At 36.6% G+C, this 17,702-nt stretch overlaps 2 protein-coding genes across 2 annotated transcripts in view; one reads left to right on the forward strand and one right to left on the reverse strand.

Annotated features, from left to right (window-relative positions):
- tox (thymocyte selection-associated high mobility group box) overlaps positions 1-5,815 on the forward strand; it is a 38,345-nt gene extending 32,530 nt beyond the window's left edge. Inside the window, exons 6-10 of the mRNA XM_033982720.2 lie at positions 551-778; positions 858-938; positions 1,224-1,646; positions 3,694-3,854; positions 4,686-5,815. Coding sequence (XP_033838611.1) covers positions 551-778; positions 858-938; positions 1,224-1,646; positions 3,694-3,854; positions 4,686-4,722 — 930 coding nt within the window. The 3' untranslated portion in view covers positions 4,723-5,815. The remainder of the gene's footprint in view (positions 1-550; positions 779-857; positions 939-1,223; positions 1,647-3,693; positions 3,855-4,685) is intronic.
- A 4,249-nt stretch (positions 5,816-10,064) lies between these two features.
- On the reverse strand, positions 10,065-16,481 carry lrrc53 (leucine rich repeat containing 53). The gene is made up of 8 exons (XM_055228251.1): positions 16,366-16,481; positions 16,155-16,280; positions 15,721-15,819; positions 15,279-15,454; positions 15,034-15,197; positions 13,959-14,148; positions 13,286-13,478; positions 10,065-12,205 (listed from the first exon to the last, which is right to left on the reverse strand). The coding sequence occupies exons 1-8, from the start codon at positions 16,370-16,372 to the stop codon at positions 10,065-10,067; spliced, it is 3,096 nt and encodes a 1,031-aa protein (XP_055084226.1). The 5' UTR covers positions 16,373-16,481.
- Between the last annotated feature and the right edge of the window lie 1,221 nt (positions 16,482-17,702).

The raw sequence follows: 17,702 nt of genomic DNA on the forward strand, positions 1-17,702 counted from the left end.
CTTGCAAATTAGCAGGGTGATTTCTTGCTTAAAATATCCATATTGATATTTTAAGTATCTGCCATATGAACCAATTGAATCCAATCCATTGAATACCAATGCAAAGATGGGAAAAAACACCAATAACCACAAAATCAATTCAAATATAATATGTAACAGTTATATATTCTTCAAATAATTTTAGATCTGCTATGTAAAAACATGAGACGCCGCGGGCCAACAACAGCCAGGTAATAGTGTAATTAAATTCTGAAATTGATAAATTGATTGATCTAAGCCTCAACCAATATCCTGGATTAACTAATTGATTGGCAGTTGTTTCTAAAAAGGCAGATTTGAAAAACATTTGTGTGCTTAAAATGTGGCATGTATATTTTGAGTTTCTTCTATGGCACAAATCAAAGTAGTTCCAACTTTACAAATACAGGTAGCAATGCCAATTTTCACATTTAATCACATGACCCCTTGACTCTCGTATGGGTGTCAAGGATTTTTAATACATTTCCATAACTAAAATATTTAATATTCCATGTGTTTTATTCTATCCCAGGTCAGTGGAGAAAAGAGGCCAGCAGGAATGGACATGAAGAAACCAAAAACACCAAAGAAGAAGAAAAGGAAGGACCCCAACGAGCCGGTGAAGCCAGTGTCTGCCTATGCCTTATTTTTCCGGGACACTCAGGCAAATATCAAGGCCCAAAACCCCAATGCTACATTCGGAGAGGTGTCCAAGATTGTAGCCTCTATGTGGGACGGCTTGGGAGAGGAGCAGAAACAAGTAAGTCCCATCTAAGTCACTGCATTACAACTGAAGTGATATTATAACAGCAAGATAATGGTTATTATTGATGTTTTAGGTGTACAAGAAGAGGACAGAGACAGCCAAAAAGGAATATCTGAAACAACTGGCTGCCTATAGGGCTAGTTTGGTCTCACAGGTAAAAACTAAACAAAACAAACCTACATATACATCACAAAATAACAAATACATTGCAGTATTAGAGTAAATTTCATAATAGACTTATTTACCAATCAAAATATTGTAAATAGAGTTTATATGTATATAAACTCCAAATATGTATGGCATATGATTTATGAATAATTACTGATAGATTGATGTGGTTAAGCTTTATGGAAAAACTTATTGTACATCTGTTCATTTTCTACATTTTTGACACCATTATTTTGGATCTACTTAATTATTTGTTTTCTGTCCTTTACAGAGTTACAACGACCCATCAGAGATGAAACCCTCCCACTCTTCCTCCACTCCTCCCTCATCTTCCTCTACCTCAATGTTCAGCCCCAAACCTCCAGTGTACCCTGTTCACCCGGGACAGCACCCTTCCTCCGGCTCCCTTCCCCACGCCCTCCCTCCCCCTCAGCACCCGGGCATGTACATGTACCCCCACCCACCTCACAGCCACATGCACCCCCAGCTGCTGTCATCCAGAGGGACTGTCCCACGGCCCAGCGGCCCACACCAGGGTGCTCTGGGTGGGGTGGCAGGAGCACCCACTCCCCCTCTCCAGGTCAGCCCTCCTCTGCATGGACAGGCGCACCTTGGGGGTCTGCACAGTCCCCATCAGCATCAGCAGCTTACGGGACACAACATGGGCATGAGCCACACATCGGCCATGGGACAGGTACGTACTTATAAAAAAATGACAAGTCAGGATCATTCAGTGCCTACAAAACTGAACTATAGACATTATGGTCATTATGGTTAATGGTTAATATGACAACTTACCACAGTGCCAATATTTGATTAAAAGTAGAACAAAAGTCATCACATATCTGATATAAATCTGATTCAATTTTACTGCACTACTTATAAGCATAAAAGTTTTTATTGCACACAAAGTTGTTCTACAAAAGACATCTATCAATAAAAGGGGGAACATTGAACCAAAGATACCAAAAATTGATTTCTTCCATTAAGAATTGGCCATTGATTTGTTGGCCAGGAAACATCTGTGATGTAGCAATAAATTGCACTTATTAATAATGTGATTTAAATGCATTTTTAATCTAGCATGTGAAAAACACAATAAAAAAAATTAAGAAAATCCAGAATTTAAAAGTAAAATCACAAATAGTGCATTTACAGCTGTCACTCTGCTACTTCAATCAATTGCCAAAAGAAGCCTAAATATGGATAAGCATCAGTAAACATTTGTAATAGTGAGTTAATTTAGATAATAGATACTGTTCACCATGTGTCTTTTAAATACATTAGGCTCATTATATTGCCATTCGAGGCTGTCAGTCAGTCAATCAATGAGTTAATCAATCACCCACTCAGCCTTTGTGCCATTTTAGATACAGGTCCCTGGGGAGTTTGTTTTGCACAACTACAATGAAAGAGAAAAAAACAATTAATATAAATTTTATGTTTTACAAAAATAGAGATAAAATATTTGTCCTAAACAGATTACCAAACAAGATGTTTGGTTGTACATGTTATTGTATTTTTCCAATGTATTTTTTGCATTCAGATTTCCACTTTCTTGAAATGCTGTCCTTAAAAATTGCCAAAAAAAAAAAAAAAAAAACTTATAAAAATAGAGGAGCTTATTTCAAAGTTTTTTTTCTTTTTGGGGAAGAGTGAGAAGGGTTGGGGGAGGGGGAGAGCGAGAGGGGGAGAGAGGGGAGACAAAAGAGGCAGATGCTGTCTTTGTGAAATAGTGAAGGAGAAGAATTTGCCCAACAATGGATGAATAGGTGAGGTAGAGGAGGAGGGAGGGAGCACCCAACCACCTGCTGTCCGGGGCCTTTCTCCTCTTTCACTCGCGACACTCAGATTAACTTCCTTTTCAAAAACCACACGCACCCACTCCCCCCACCCCTACATATATCTATACTCACTGGGGTAATAGTAATAATAACATCTCCTCAATATAATTACCGATGCTACTGCTAAAAGTGCATCTGCATCCTTTCACTAAGTTTGTCATTATTTTATGTTTAATTGCACATAAACGCAGTATTATGTAATCGTTCAAACACCTGGGACATATTTACTAAAATGGGATAAATAGGGCACTTCGGTTTTTTAGTTGTCTGTTCATACATTCAAATGCAAACTTTGGTTAATAACACATTTAGATCAATCCATCCATAAAGTTGTGTAAAACTCAAAAACGAAATAAAATAACAACAATTGTAAAGCACTGATTGGCCTCAAAAATATGAAGTTTATTAAAAGTTTATATTTTTAAGAGTAAATGTGGTTAAGAGATGGGCTTTATTGATTACTACACATACGCAGTACTTGTTACATTTAACAATGATCTAAAAAAAACCTCATAGATTTTAATATACATCCTATACATACTAGCTGTAATAATAATTAAAAATTTTGGTAACACAATAAAGTGATGTATGAAATGTATTAGGTTTAACAACTGGACATTAGCACAGAATAAGCTTTTTACTAATTTTACTTGAGATCGTCAATGATACGCCTGTCTCAGATTAAAATGCAGAAATATGTTTTGACAATTGAAAATAAGGATATTGTGATTGATCAATGTCATGCATTTTTTTGTCATATCGCCCAGCCCTTGCTAGTGCTGTTAACAATCTGGCTTTATTCACACAAAATCATGGTTATTGCAAACAAGCAGAAACCTCAAGTTTGTTTAAACAGTTTTGCCAAAAAATGCTTAATAACTTTTTCTTTTTCCTCAGGGCTATCCCCCGTCTCTTCAGTCTGAGTACCAGCCAATGGGAGGAGGGATGCTGAGCGGCGCACCTGTGATGTCATCATCAGTGGACTACCACCAGCTCGGACGGCATACGCCCAGCCACCACCCGTCCCTCGACTGGAGCACCGATTACCATGGCAACGGGTAGGTAATGGAGCCTGGATGAGGTTAGGCTTTTAGAAATGAGGGAGATATTGATCCGAGTGGGTGAGTGGGATACAGCTATAATTCAGATAATTCAGGATTAAGGTGTGTGTCTGGGTAGAAGACATGTTTTACAATAATGTTGAGGTTTAGACTTTTGTGTTTTGTATTTGATTAAAAAAAAAGTAAGAATATTGCTTTCTTTGACCGAAAGTATTAAAATGAGTACTATACTATTCCATTCTAGATGAATATTGAATAATGAATAAACATAAAAAATTACTCCAGCTACAAGTTTATGATATAATAGAAACGTGTTGGTCATTTCTTTAGCTTGTATGAAACTAAAATGGCTACTGCAATGTCCTGTTGTAAATCAATCAATTAGTTCATATTAGTTAGTTCAGAATAGGCTTACTTTAATTTGAATCTTGAATATAAATCATGCATAAATGTGGAGAAATATATTATTATTTATATTACCATGCTCTAAAAGTATCAATAAGAGTAATACCAGATTAGATAAGTATTGTCAAGAGCAGTAATATTAGTAAACGATACCCATCTCTATTTATTAGGTCTAGAGGGGCATCTGACCTAACAGCCTTTCAGCTCATATTATTTTCTGTGGCAACTGCAAAGCATTTACCACATATACAGTAATCTACTAGTACTACTACTGCTACTATTGCCTCTCTTCTACCATTAGTCACTTTACTTACACTTGAGAAGTTCACCTTAAGTAAATAACTTAGTATCTGGTTACTTTCTGCCTCCTGCTATGTCTGTTTATGTATTTTAATGATATTCTAATGTGTTGTGCATCTCCAGGAGTCTTCAGAGAGACAAGCCTCTGTTCCTGAGTTAATCCCACATCAAACAAAGTGATGCCAAACTTCAACCAAGCCCTTTTTACTGCCACACCACGGAAACCTCCAGCCTCAAACTGACCCCAGACCAGCCCACAGAGCACAGCACCTGCCAACAAATCCCAAATTGAAAGACACCGCCCTGATTTTAACCGGGACTTGTAAAATAATAATGATTAATGCAGATCATACCGGAATAAACCAACATTTTGGTAATAATAGTAATGCGTTGGATTTATATAGCGCTTTACATTGCATTATTCATTCACTCCATATTTGGTGGAAAGCTACTAGTCTAGCCACAGCTGAGACAGGGGCGTACACTGACGGTACATTTAGTGGTATTTCGAAATTTGGCAAAAGATTAAAGCGTTTATCAACCATCATCATGAAACCTAAGATTTGATGGACAATATTAGGCAATGAGTGAACATTTTGTCCTTAAAGTGTAACAACCAAGAAAATGGCTAGTTTGACAACAGCCAAAATTGCAATGGTTGGGTGTTTTGAGTTAGAGCATTTCCAAAACTGCGGCTCTTGTTGGGTGTTCCTTCAATGATCAGTATCAGAAATGGTGAATTAATCGGTGATACACTTGGGTAGTGAAGGTTCTGCCTGATTTGTGCATGGGAGACATCCTTGACCTACAATGCCTACAGACTTGGACCAGTCTTTTGGTACATCAACTGTTACCAAAATAGCTCTAATTTCCACCAGCTTCTGCATGTTTAACCTGTACTATCCACATACATTTGAGGTGTTTTCCAATGAGGCAAACTTAAAACTATTTGTAAATATTGACCCATACCTTCAAATTCCCTTGTTAATTAACTCCCTGTCTGCCCTTAAAATGCCCTTTATGTAGAGATGGTGTTTTTCACCATATGTCCCAAATGCTCCCAAGAGCAGTTGTAAAATGTTGTATCATAAATGTTTTAACTGTCGATTGAGGCCAGTGAATTCATTGTTGAAATTTTGTTGCTGTAGTCTGTTACAGCCATAGTTTAAAATTACCGTTTCTTTAAATATATGAAAATATTTTTGTTGCCATAAGACGCAAAGAGCGTATTGTCATTTTGAGGAGAAATAACATTGTTTTATTTAAGAATAATACAGTGACCAACCAAAACATTTTGACAATTTAAGTCAGATGCCCAACCGTGACACAACCTCCACTCTTACTCCTTTATAACTTGGGAGCACCACAAAGAAAAGACTGGCGTGTATCCCGTACATCGAATTCTCATTACCTTGACATGTCATTGTTTTGGCTGGTTGTATCACAAAGTGGTTGAACTGCACCTCAAGCTGTTTTCCTTCTAACCAGGCACTGACTGTGAATAATCTCTCATTAAAACAACTCGCACTGTTCACAAACCCATTGTATTTTAGTCCTTGAAACAATAAAATATCAAACTATTATTTTCTTTTGCGTAAAAAAAAACAGCTTTGTACCATGACAGCTCCTCCTCCTGGCATATGTCGATATTGATTCTGATCCAAATGTGGCGAGTGTGTGAAGTGTTAATGAGAGACTGAATGCATGGGCTGCTTTTGTCATCTCTTTTCTCTTCTGTGCAAAGAGACTATTTAAGAAACTATAACTGTTGCTGGGTTGGCTGTAATTTTAATGTTTTTAATCACGTTTTTGTTTTAGTGTTAACCATGATAATGATGAGAGACGTCTAACTCTCTGGCTCTGTATCTCTTTGTATTAATGTGTTTTTGAGGCAGATGAAAGGACTCTGGGTTTAACAACAACCATGAAGATTTTCTTATTTTTAGATTCTAATAATAATGTGTTTGAGAATAAAGTTGGTGCTGCATTGATGTGCAGTCATTTACTCCAAAGCCTGCCTCTTTGATTTTTATTTATATATTTATTTTGCATATTTTGGTTTATTTCCGAGCTCATGTACTGCTCACCTTTAACACAGTAGTGACACAATGAACTATGAGATCCCATTTTAGTGAAAACAAGCTGCAAACAAAAGGAAGGAACACTTTTAATTTGTTCATTCAGATCTGTGCTTTAGATCAGAGCTTATTAGGCTGGGTTAAAACATTACACTAAATACATACAAAATGAGTTGTAATTATTGTGATATTTTCAAATGTCATAAAGCATTTTGAATTCACCTTTTTCAATTTTTGCTTTACAGAAGCCCTAAACTACTAATACTACTAAACTAATACTTTGAAACATCCTCTCTTCTCTCATAGCAATACCTTAATGTCCTATTTCTCTACATTCATAAGTCTTCCTGTATGCCTCCTGTCTGATACCTCTAACCTCAGCATCATTCTGCCCAGATAGACACAACACTTACTTTGGACAATGTGCAAAACTTTTCATTTCTAACCCTATAAAAACATGGTGTACTGTGTTTTCCCTATCATAGACGCAATACCAGACCCGCCTGTCAATCTGATGGAAGAATATTTCCCTGACAATAATGTTGGAAGTGAATGTGCCATCATGTTTTTTTTTTCTATCATACATAATTCACTATCTTGCACAATGTACCTACCAGCTTGGTTCTTGGTTTCTTCTAACAAGCGGAAACTAACTGATATATGCCTCAGTATTGGGCTTCTCCACAGCCGTTGTTGTGTTATGTGTATAATATATAAAGGCTGCAGCTAACAACAATTTCATGTTAACCACATTATAGTAATTTATAAATTCATTGATAGATTGTGATATTTGCTATGGTAAGTCCAAATTCAGTCCTACATTGCCAGTAAAAATATCTTTACTTTAATTGGTATTTTCTATTGGTTACTCCATATCTAATAGAGTCAAATGTCAATCAAAAGTTTTACCTGGACAAACAAGTTTATTAAGGTCGACGAAAACAAGGTGCTTACCAACAGCATGAAAATACATATCTAGCATTATAACTGGATACATTCACATACGAATCAGATAATTAGAAAAATCCAATAACTCAATATTCAGATTTTGGTGTATATTTATAATCTGTAAAGCAAAATTAAATTTAAAATAACTCTTTCCATCATTTACTCTTTGTCTTCTGCACATTAGTTTGCCCCTTTTGTATTTGTTTTGTAAAATTTTCTTCTTAAAACCTGCACAAGTGTGAACATTCAGAAAGAAACCAGATTACAATAGATTATCTGATAACTGCCAAAATCTGATTTTTGGTGTACATGTCGTGGTTGCTGTGCTACACAACACTGGCTTCACTTCTTGATTATAGTGCTTTTAAAAGCCACTTAAAACATTATGCATTAGTATGTTTAAATCAAAGAGAGTGGTGGTGGTCCATTTTGAAGAATGTAAAGCAATCAAAATGCAAGTATAGGTAGAAGTATAAGGCACTAACAAGTAATTTCCATTTTAATTTAATGTGTATTGGCTGAAAAGGAGGAGTTGTGTGAAATAACTTCTAACAGAAATGCCTGGGGTCACACACACAGGGAAACAAAAACAACTGGTGGTGTGGCTGAGGTCTTTTCAAAATGGCTGTTTGTATATTATCTAACTCAGTATTATTTAATGAACCAGTTTCTTTTTAGAAAACACTGTGCTTTTGTTAAAGTTAAGAAGTAGGCAAAGCTTTTAAATTAATCATCTTATACAATAGAAGCAATACAGACTTGGTTATTTCTACAGACAAAGAAAAACATCCTACCTATAATTGAAGTGTATCACAAATTGACATAATGGATGTGAAATAAGCCTATGCAGTTTCACAGAGGTCTGAGTGCAATAAATCATACATATGTTGGGCTGTAATTGCCTTTTCCATTTAATATAATTGGTAGCTACTCTTTGGATACACACTGCCTCCTAATGGCTCGAAGAAATCCTGCAGCTTGAGTTTGTACACATAAGAAAAACCGCCAATAAGGAAAATGTAGCAAGCACTAGGGCTACAGAGCAATACTGCCCCCTAGAGGTAAAGATTCAGTGCTGAAGGCTGAGGTTCAATCCTGCTCTATCAGGTTTTTGAAATACATGTAATAGGTTTTATGTGCAGTTCGTTTGAAACATAATTAAAACATATTTGAATGGAATTATAATTTAATTAGTTCTGAAAAAACATGGTATCAATGCACATTACACAGTCATAGAAAAATAGACAATACACAAAACTATAAATAAATACATAACTGTAAAAAGTACATGTAAAAAAGGTTCCAGGTAAAAAGGATTTTTACAAGACCAAACTCACATGCTGTCTATACTTAATCAGTTTCTGCAACAAATTATGAAAATGCACATAATTTGTAACACAGCACTGACAGGTCCTGTACAATCAGTGAATAAAGTCGTTCAATAAAGGTTTGTTAAGTGTAAGTCGAAGCCAGAGTAGATGCATTTAGAGGGAGACAGCTGTAACCCAACACACTGCGAATATCCATCCTGATGCCAAGACAGAAACTCAATACAACAGCCCAGTGAGCAGGTCAAAGTGACTGTCTGTTTAGGTTCATTACTGCTCAAAGTCATACCTGGAATAGCCATATATTTCATATAAATATACTGTATTTTAATTTAAATCAAAATATCATGATTTTAAAATATAGCCTACACCAGACATGGGCAAACTACGGCCCGGGGGCCACACACAGCCCTTTGGTCGTATTAATCCAGCCCACCAAACGTGGCCAAATTAGAATAGGTAAGGGTAAACCTTGTTCACAGTTTTTCTGCTGTGTTTATTTAACTGAAATGTAATAAATTTATCATTAATTTAGTTAAAGCATTTGGAAAATAATTTGTACAATGAGCCTTGCATATTCATGCTTTGCTACATGTTACAGGCCAAATCTCTAATGTAATATATACATATGTACATCCTGGCCCGGCCCCTCCATTGTGGCCCATGTGTCAAAAAGTTTTCCCACCCCTGGCCTACACTATGAACTTCAATGTCACGCAGTAATTAAATCCTACTGTGCATTTTGTTTGTTGTGCCAATATCCATGGGTTTCAGAATGAGGACAAATTAGGACCGTTGCCATAACAATTAACAATGTAAAACAAAATATTATAGAGAAATATGAATAGTGAAAAGTCATCAACAGGAAACCTGTAACAGAAAACTGTATGCATTTTGCCAAATATAAAAACTGTTAACATTTCAATAAAAACTATGCTTTTAAATTTATCTGTTAACCAATCAGACCAACCAACCATCAGTTTACCCATTTTAATTCTATCTCCGAATTCCCTGTTTGGGCTGGTATCAATCCTGATTAGGACATGGTTCAGAAGTAACTCTTATTAACATTGTTATATGATTAATTCATATTTTCCCATGTGTCTCTTCTCCTCAACATTACACTTGTTGCAAAAACAATTAAAACATCATCGTATTTTCCTCTCCAGCGCAGTTAGAGGTCTGTTAGTTGTCTTCTCAGGGATCACCAGTCTTAGTTTCCTTTTTGGTGAAGTACCTCCATCTTCAGACAGGTATTCTTGTTGTATGAGTGTTGTGGATGCAATGTTTTCTATAGACTCAGTAGGAGCATGGACATTTGATACAGACACATCTGCTCCTTGTGTGCCACCCACAGCCGTTATCCCTCCTGTAGGTAGCTCTGCTTGAGTTACATTGTGCATAGCTCCTCCATGTACGGACTCTGTTAAGCTAGTATTTGACATGTTTTTAACCATTGTTGCAGCTGGTGTATTTAGGGGTGCCACATTTTGAGAGTCACCAGTCATAATTGGTCTTTCACTTTCTTTACGTGGAGATGTTGGTGTTTCCAGTGTTCCTGTATTTGTTTTATTACTGCTTTGTGGCACTGTTTCTTGAACATTTTTGGATTTTCCTCTCGGTGAACTTTTAGGTGATGACTTTGAACCGGACTGAGCTCCTGAGGTAGCTGAGGAAGGAGGAGGCGCTAATGTAGCAAGAGCTTGAAGATTTTGTGAAGAAGAATTGGCTGACAAAGTAGGGCTAGTTTGTTTTGCAGTACTACTAGCTTGAGATGTTGCATTAGCTGGCAGGATGGTAGAGCTAGCTTGTTTTGTGCCACTACTACCTTGTACAACTGTATTTCCTTGTGACATTGTAGGATTAGCTTGTAATAGATTAGCATTTGGTTGTTGAACTACAACACTAGATTGAAATGTGCTAGCGTTAGCCTGTAAAGTAGTGGGGCTACCTTGTGTGGCGTTAGCTTGTAGAGTAGCCGGTGAAGCTTGTAAAGATGCAATACTAAGGTTAGTTTGATGTGGTTGTATTGCATTAGCTAGAGATAGATTCGAGCTGTTCATGAATGCCATTGTAGGGGTGCCACCAGGACCCATACTAGGCCCGCTCAAATTTAAATTAGACCCCATAGGACTAGTTGGAAACATTGGTTTTCCTTGCGCCATTAAATTACCTGCTTGGAATGGGAGGCTACTGGTGGGTAACTGAGGTCCTGATGAACCTAGTAGGTTGGTAGAACGATTCCCCAGAAGCATACCCCCTCCCCGGAACTGAGCCCCTAAAAAACCTTGCATATGTGCCATTGGGTTTAGAGGGGTCATTTGTGCTACAGTTTCATCTCCTGTATTTTGTTCACTGGGCTTTATTTCTTTATCTTTAGACTTTTTTGACTTCTTTCGACCCTCTTTGTTCCCACTTTTGTCTTTATTTTTTCTAGGACTACCTTTCTCATCCGCTTTCTTCTTTGGATGAACTTTACTTTTTCGTAGCGGGTTTAAATTGAGTTTAACCTTAATTGGTCTATTAGCTTGAAGTTTGCTCCTCCTGTCTTGCCGTCCGTCCTTCCCTCTTGGTGATGTGGTTTCTTCGCTTTCTCCATCATCTCCTTGACTCCTTTTTGGACTGTCCAAAGCAAAAGTAACATTGCGAGTTTCTCTTTTCAAATTTCTTAAGTCAAAATCACTGTAAAAAATGTTCCTTCCCGAGTCACTAGGTCTTTGTTGGTGAAAACCGTACATAGCGGAATTTCCTCTTGGAGGATATCTTGTTTGTCTTGTGTTATGGTCCATTTGATTTGGCCTGTATGTCCTATGACAGCTCCCACAATGTAGCAAATCCTGTCTATTCTGTCCTTCAATGTCAACGTTATTACCAACGAAATGTCTGTTCATTGCTTCCCTTTCCATGATTCTTTGCTGCGGGCCAGTCCTCCTCCCATCTTCTTCTACTCTTTTCCTTTGTCTTTCTCTGTCATCCAAAGTGTCTACTCTTCCATTCATTCTTTCCCATCTGACAGGGTTTAGGACATGTCCCTCTCCTCTGCATTCAGGACAACGAAACTGAGCACCATTACCTTCTGTTCTAGGTCCAACAGGAGCCTCCATTGTGTCATTCCCATTAATAAAGTCCTTTTGTTTTTCAGCCATATTAATATGATTTCTGTTATGGTTGGACACTGTGCTTGATGCTTCTTCTTTGACTTGTTCCTGGTCTTGTTCTCGTTTCTTTTTCTTCTTCTTGGAAATTTTAAAATAGATCAAGACGATCAGCAAAGTCAAGCCGGCACCACCTGAAAAATAAAAAAAAGAATTGTAAATATTTTTATTATCACCATGAGTAAAATAATTTAACCTTTTACATTTGGCCATTACTCCAATGTTGAATATTCCTTTTATTAATAATAAAAAACACAAATAAAATGGTTATTGACTGCATTACTGATGGATTGTCATAGCAAAATTAAATAAATGTCTAGTCCAGGGGTCGGCAACCCACGGCTCTTTCATCCACTGAGTATACTGCAACTCCGCATGGCTTGGGAAAATAAATTATAAGTATTTAATTGAAGAGTATTTTATTTGTGTTAGTTATTTTTTAAATTGTTGTTCTAAATTGGTTATCATGATCTTCTATCTAATATTAAAATAAAATTATATTAAATAATTTTTCGTCACTCAAAATAAGTGTCACTCTCGTGGAAACCGTTATACCGCCATAACGCCGTGCATTTATCGTAAGACATTTCAAAATAAACAGACAGCCTTTGCTGAAAAATATCCGGAGGGAGAAGAGAGAAAAAAAGCTGTTTCGGAACTGATATGAAGTCTGCAAATTCAACTACATATGCAAGTTTTGTGGCCGCTCAGGAAAGAGTCAGGCATGGGAAGCCGTTCACAGATGGAGAATATATGAAAGAGTCATTCACTAAGATTTCAGAAGACCTATTCACGGATTTTAAAACAAGAGTGAAATTGTGTAGAAAATCAAATGTGTATGTGAGCAGCTATTCTTCACAATAAACTATGCTAAAAACAAACACCAGTCACGCCTCACAGGCGACAGCTTACAGTCCCCGATTTGCAGACACTGTGCGGAGAGGTTCAGGAGCAGAAGTCCCAGTAACCAGGTAAAATAAATATTTATACAGATATTTTGCAGATACTATAGTTGTTTATACAAAGTGTAAAGGTAAAACAAAACAATATAATAACAATATAGAGTGAAAGTGTTATCTTCATTTTAGATGTCAAAAAGTATTTGCAGCATATTCCCAGCATTTTCTTTGGACGTGGAAGCCATTTGGATGTGGAAACCACGTCCAAATGGCTCTTTGGGTGTTAAAGGCTGCTGACCGCTGGTCTAGTCTTACCAGCAAAGCAGACTGCTCCAGTGATGGCCACATCCCGAACGTAGAGCTGAGGGGTGATGCTGCCTCTAGTGTCCACTCTCACTGTAATGTTCTGATTGGATAGGACACAGTTTGCCTCCGTGAGCTCCAAAACTGTGGTCACTGCAGGATTATCAGCACTGACACACACCATCCTACGCCCGTTATACAGAGTCTGAAGGACACAAAACACCAGTCTTTCAAGTTTCATGGATTTTTATTTATATAAATATATACATGTGTATAATGAAAATATCAAATTGTAATCTATTCTCAATAGCACTAAAGCTTTTCCTTTGGTAAGTAACTTTGTACTCCCATGTACAGTATATAATTGTAATATTAAAATGCATCTTGATCATTTATCAATTTTTACCAATTTTGTCATGTGTGGCACACTACATGTTTCTAGCTCTTGTGCAATGTAAACTAAAGAGTGTTTCTTTGTTAAAAAGTAAAATGCAGTTGTACACTGTGGCTCTAAAAAATCTTTTGCTTCAGTTCCCACAAGAAATAATCAACCTTTTTATTTATATGAGCTCAAGATAGCCACAATATAAAGTTTGTGGCTAAATTATCTTTATTCTTTGATTATTGTAAATCATGTAGCAATTATTTAAAAAAAATAACAGGGTATATTGTAGTGCGCTCTAACCTTATCTGGCTCCTGTATGAACGAGGAGAGGAAAGCAGCAAGTTCCAGTAGCTGACAGGAGCAGTTCCACGAGTTCAGGTCTAAATTCAGGGTGTTCAGCCACGTCAGGTACGAGAACGCCTCATAGGAGGCGCTCTGGAGACGGTTTCTTGATAAGTCCAACGTCGTTAGAGAAATCAAACCACGGAAACTGGAAACACAATGCAATATTAATCATTCACAAGCAAAATTTTTCATGAAATTCTTACAATTTTACTAGAACCATTAATGAAAGGCTTAATATTTGAATCAAATTTTGATATCATAATGATAAATGAAAATTAAAAAAAGTTATTTTCAGCACAAAATAAGAGCCATTGGGATTATTATGTGATCTTATTTGAGTGTTGATATAGTTCAAGATCATTGTAAAACTATTCAGAAGTAGTGTTGTCACAATGCTCAAGTTTCAAACTCTATTTCGATACTAACAAATAGACTTGACACTCTATACCGATTCCAGTACACTTTAATAAAATAGATCAAGATAGGACAAGAAACTGTAGCACACAGATAGAATACAATTGTGATTTTCAACATTAAATAATAGCACTTTTATATTACTATGTGGCCTTGTATACTAATCTCTGTGGTCTTTTACTTGTCCTGATACAGCTCAAGATAATTTTAATATAATGAGGAAAAAAATATGTGAAATGTGCATTAAGTGTACTGGATACATATATTCATTAATCTGGTCAAAATAAATAAATAAAATGAAAAATGAAAACGAATGCCATTCAGGAAAGGTTAATTTCGGTCCTATTAATGTCATTTTTTTTTTTAGTATTGATACTTGCTCAAATGAGTATCTGGTTTTGATATTAGTTTTAGTATCAATTAGTATCTGATTTTTGACACTTTTTACAAACTTATTCAGAAGAGGTTAAATATTGCCCTATTTCTATGACTTTGTATTTCAGCATTTCAAATCAGTATCTATTTTTTAATTGATAACAATTTTAGTATTGATTAGTATCTGAGTATTGTGTGAAACAGTATACAAAATAGAGTGTATATAAACATATGTATAAACCTGTTTTTGTCGAGATAATCAATAAAATTATCAGATAGATCCAGACTTTCCAAAAAACGAAGACCCATCAGTGGAAAAGAGCCAGACTCCAGCTGTGTTATCTGGTTTCCCTCCATTTTCAAAATCCGTAGAGATCTTGTGCCTTTGAACAAGTCAGGGTTGATCTAAATTGACCGAAAGGAAAGAACAGTCAACATTTCTACATAGAGCCAGTAAAAGACAAAATCTACAACCAAGAAGCCCACCATGTCAATGCGGTTGTTACCCAATGCTAGGACCTCTAGCTGGGTCAGATTAGTCAGAGCTCCCCCCTCTAAAGCCTGAAGGGTCAGAAGGTTGTGGTCCAATAGTAAAGTCTGGAGGAGAGGCATGTTTCTGAACGAGTTTGGATCCAGAACAGAGATACGATTATGGCTTAAACCTGGACAACAGAGAATCATGAGAATCATGTATTTAAATCATGAGGTATTCATGGGTTATTAGGTTCAACTTATGTCTAAAATTCTAAAGCAGGGCTGTGTTGATAGATAAAAAAAAACAAAAAACAATTATAACAACAGTTGAATTTATTCTGTCCCAGGACTGTGAAAAATTCTTTTAAAGCTATGAATGAAGAGAAACTTATAAATAAGCAATATATGATATTGCACCATTACATCATAAATAACATGCAGGTTTGGTACTGACTGATGACAGTGACGTTGCTGAGCTCCGACAGAGCTCCCGGTTGAACTGTGGAGATGGAGCCCTCAGTCAGCAGCAAAGCCTGAGTCGTCTGTGGAGCAGCTGCATGGAGAGGCAAACATAATGTTAAATAAATAAATAAACACATAAAAAGGTGAAATTTTACCTGTCGCTTTACATAAAGACCACTCTTTATGAAACGTGACAGGTAAATAAACGGCAGTGCATAGCTACACTTACAAAAAGGTGAACATGACTTGGAAAAAGAGGTAAGGTACTTAAATAAGTGCACAAAGCAAAGGTTAATAAAAAACAAATATATGGACTTGTTGATGGATTTCTGTTTCGATATTTCTTGTAAAAAAGTTAACTACCAGTAAATTAAACCCTTAGACAAAATACATTTGATCCTTATGCAGAGTGTAAAATAAAATTACCAATAATTGAAGTGAGTCTTTGGCAGATGACGGCCTCCTCAGAACAGACCACACATGAAGAAGGGCATGATGGGAAAGAGGACACACTTTGGGCTTTGATCAACAATAACAGCATCATCAAGGCACCTACAACAGAAATGAGACAAAAAGAGAAATATAGTGCATAAAATCACATGATATAACAACAGGTCAAAGCTAAAGTTAAACTTACTGGTCATATTGTGTTAGAGCAGAGAGGACATTTTTGGTGAGGCAGCATCTGTCCCATCGGACTTCATCTCTCTCCATGAGGATCATTTTGAGATGGCTTTATGCCTTAAACAAAATCCAGCATGATAACATTCAGTCTATTTCTCTATGTTTAGTAGAGCGTCAACAACTTATTTTTTATTTACAATGACTAAATAATACTTGGATTGACATAAATCTAATATTACATCATTTTAATTTTGTGTAAATAATCTCTAACACATACCTGGAGAAGGGTTTTATCTTAAAGACGGTGCCGTTACTAAATCAAAATGTCACTAGAACGATCATGATAAATTTAAAAAATGCACTTTATTTGGAAATTTTCTCTGTAAAAGGCACCTAATCTGCTCATTTTATTTAATCTTGTGCTGTAAAAATCTGATTTGAAATTGAAGATCAAAGAGTTAGCACTGTGTCCCCTCTCTATCAGCGGTTATCTTGTGTGTCCATTGCTGTTTGTGTTGCTAGGTGCCCCATTAACAGGTGATGACTGAGTGCCTCATCAGCGGTGTGTTTTTGGGACAGTGGGGAGAGACGAGGGGTGAGGGGGGTGAGGAGGGGTGCAGAGAAGTCCCCTGAGGATGCTGATTGACTCATGACAGACTCTGCAGCCGATCACGTTTCAAACAAAGCTCTTTTACTAATGGGACGTCCTGATGCCCTGTACATTACACCCAGACGTTAACTCCCAAAATGCAGTTCTTCCAGTAAATGTGATAACTCACTGTGGGGAAATGTGGTTTGTAATCTCGATTAGTGACTGTTTTAATCGCATCTCATCTTGGTGTTGTCCACTACATTCATACTCTGCTCATACTCTTCTTGGTGAATTATAATCCAATTCTTTAGTATTTTTTTTATATTAGTATTTTATTATCAATTATATTTATATTTAGTTGTGTCAGCAGGTGCATCAATTGATCAGGGTCAAGTATAATAAGATCTTTATGTGTATCTTGATTGACAATTAAGTATCTATTTCTATTAAGGTATAATGTTGATGTCTACACCACAGTCCATTTAGCAACAGAAATGCTGGAAAATACGTCAGTACTGTAAACTATGACAATTCTGGTCCCTCTTCTAATGGGTTGTCTAACAAATATATTCCAACCTTAACAGAAAATCAACTAGTGTCTTCAGCTTTCAGCCTGCCGAAACTTAAATATTGATCTAAATGTTAAAATGTCTTACCTGTTAAATTAAAATCCTCTTCAGTCACATGTTTAGTCGAGTCCATTAGACTTCTTTTTACCCTCCATAGTTTCCAGGCAGCTCCAGCTCGTCTGCTGTTGG

Source organism: Periophthalmus magnuspinnatus, chromosome 17 (genome assembly GCF_009829125.3).
Source record: "Periophthalmus magnuspinnatus isolate fPerMag1 chromosome 17, fPerMag1.2.pri, whole genome shotgun sequence".
NCBI classification, from domain to species: domain Eukaryota; kingdom Metazoa; phylum Chordata; class Actinopteri; order Gobiiformes; family Gobiidae; genus Periophthalmus; species Periophthalmus magnuspinnatus.

Excerpts from the sequence above, each read along its gene's own strand:
- lrrc53 (XM_055228251.1), bottom strand. Across the intron at positions 15,455-15,720 it reads CAGCAACGTCACTGTCATCA|GTTTAAGCCATAATCGTATC; the intron begins GTCAGTACCAAA and ends TCTGTTGTCCAG. Across the intron at positions 12,206-13,285 it reads TGGAGCAGTCTGCTTTGCTG|GTGGTGCCGGCTTGACTTTG; the intron begins GTAAGACTAGAC and ends TTTATTTTTCAG.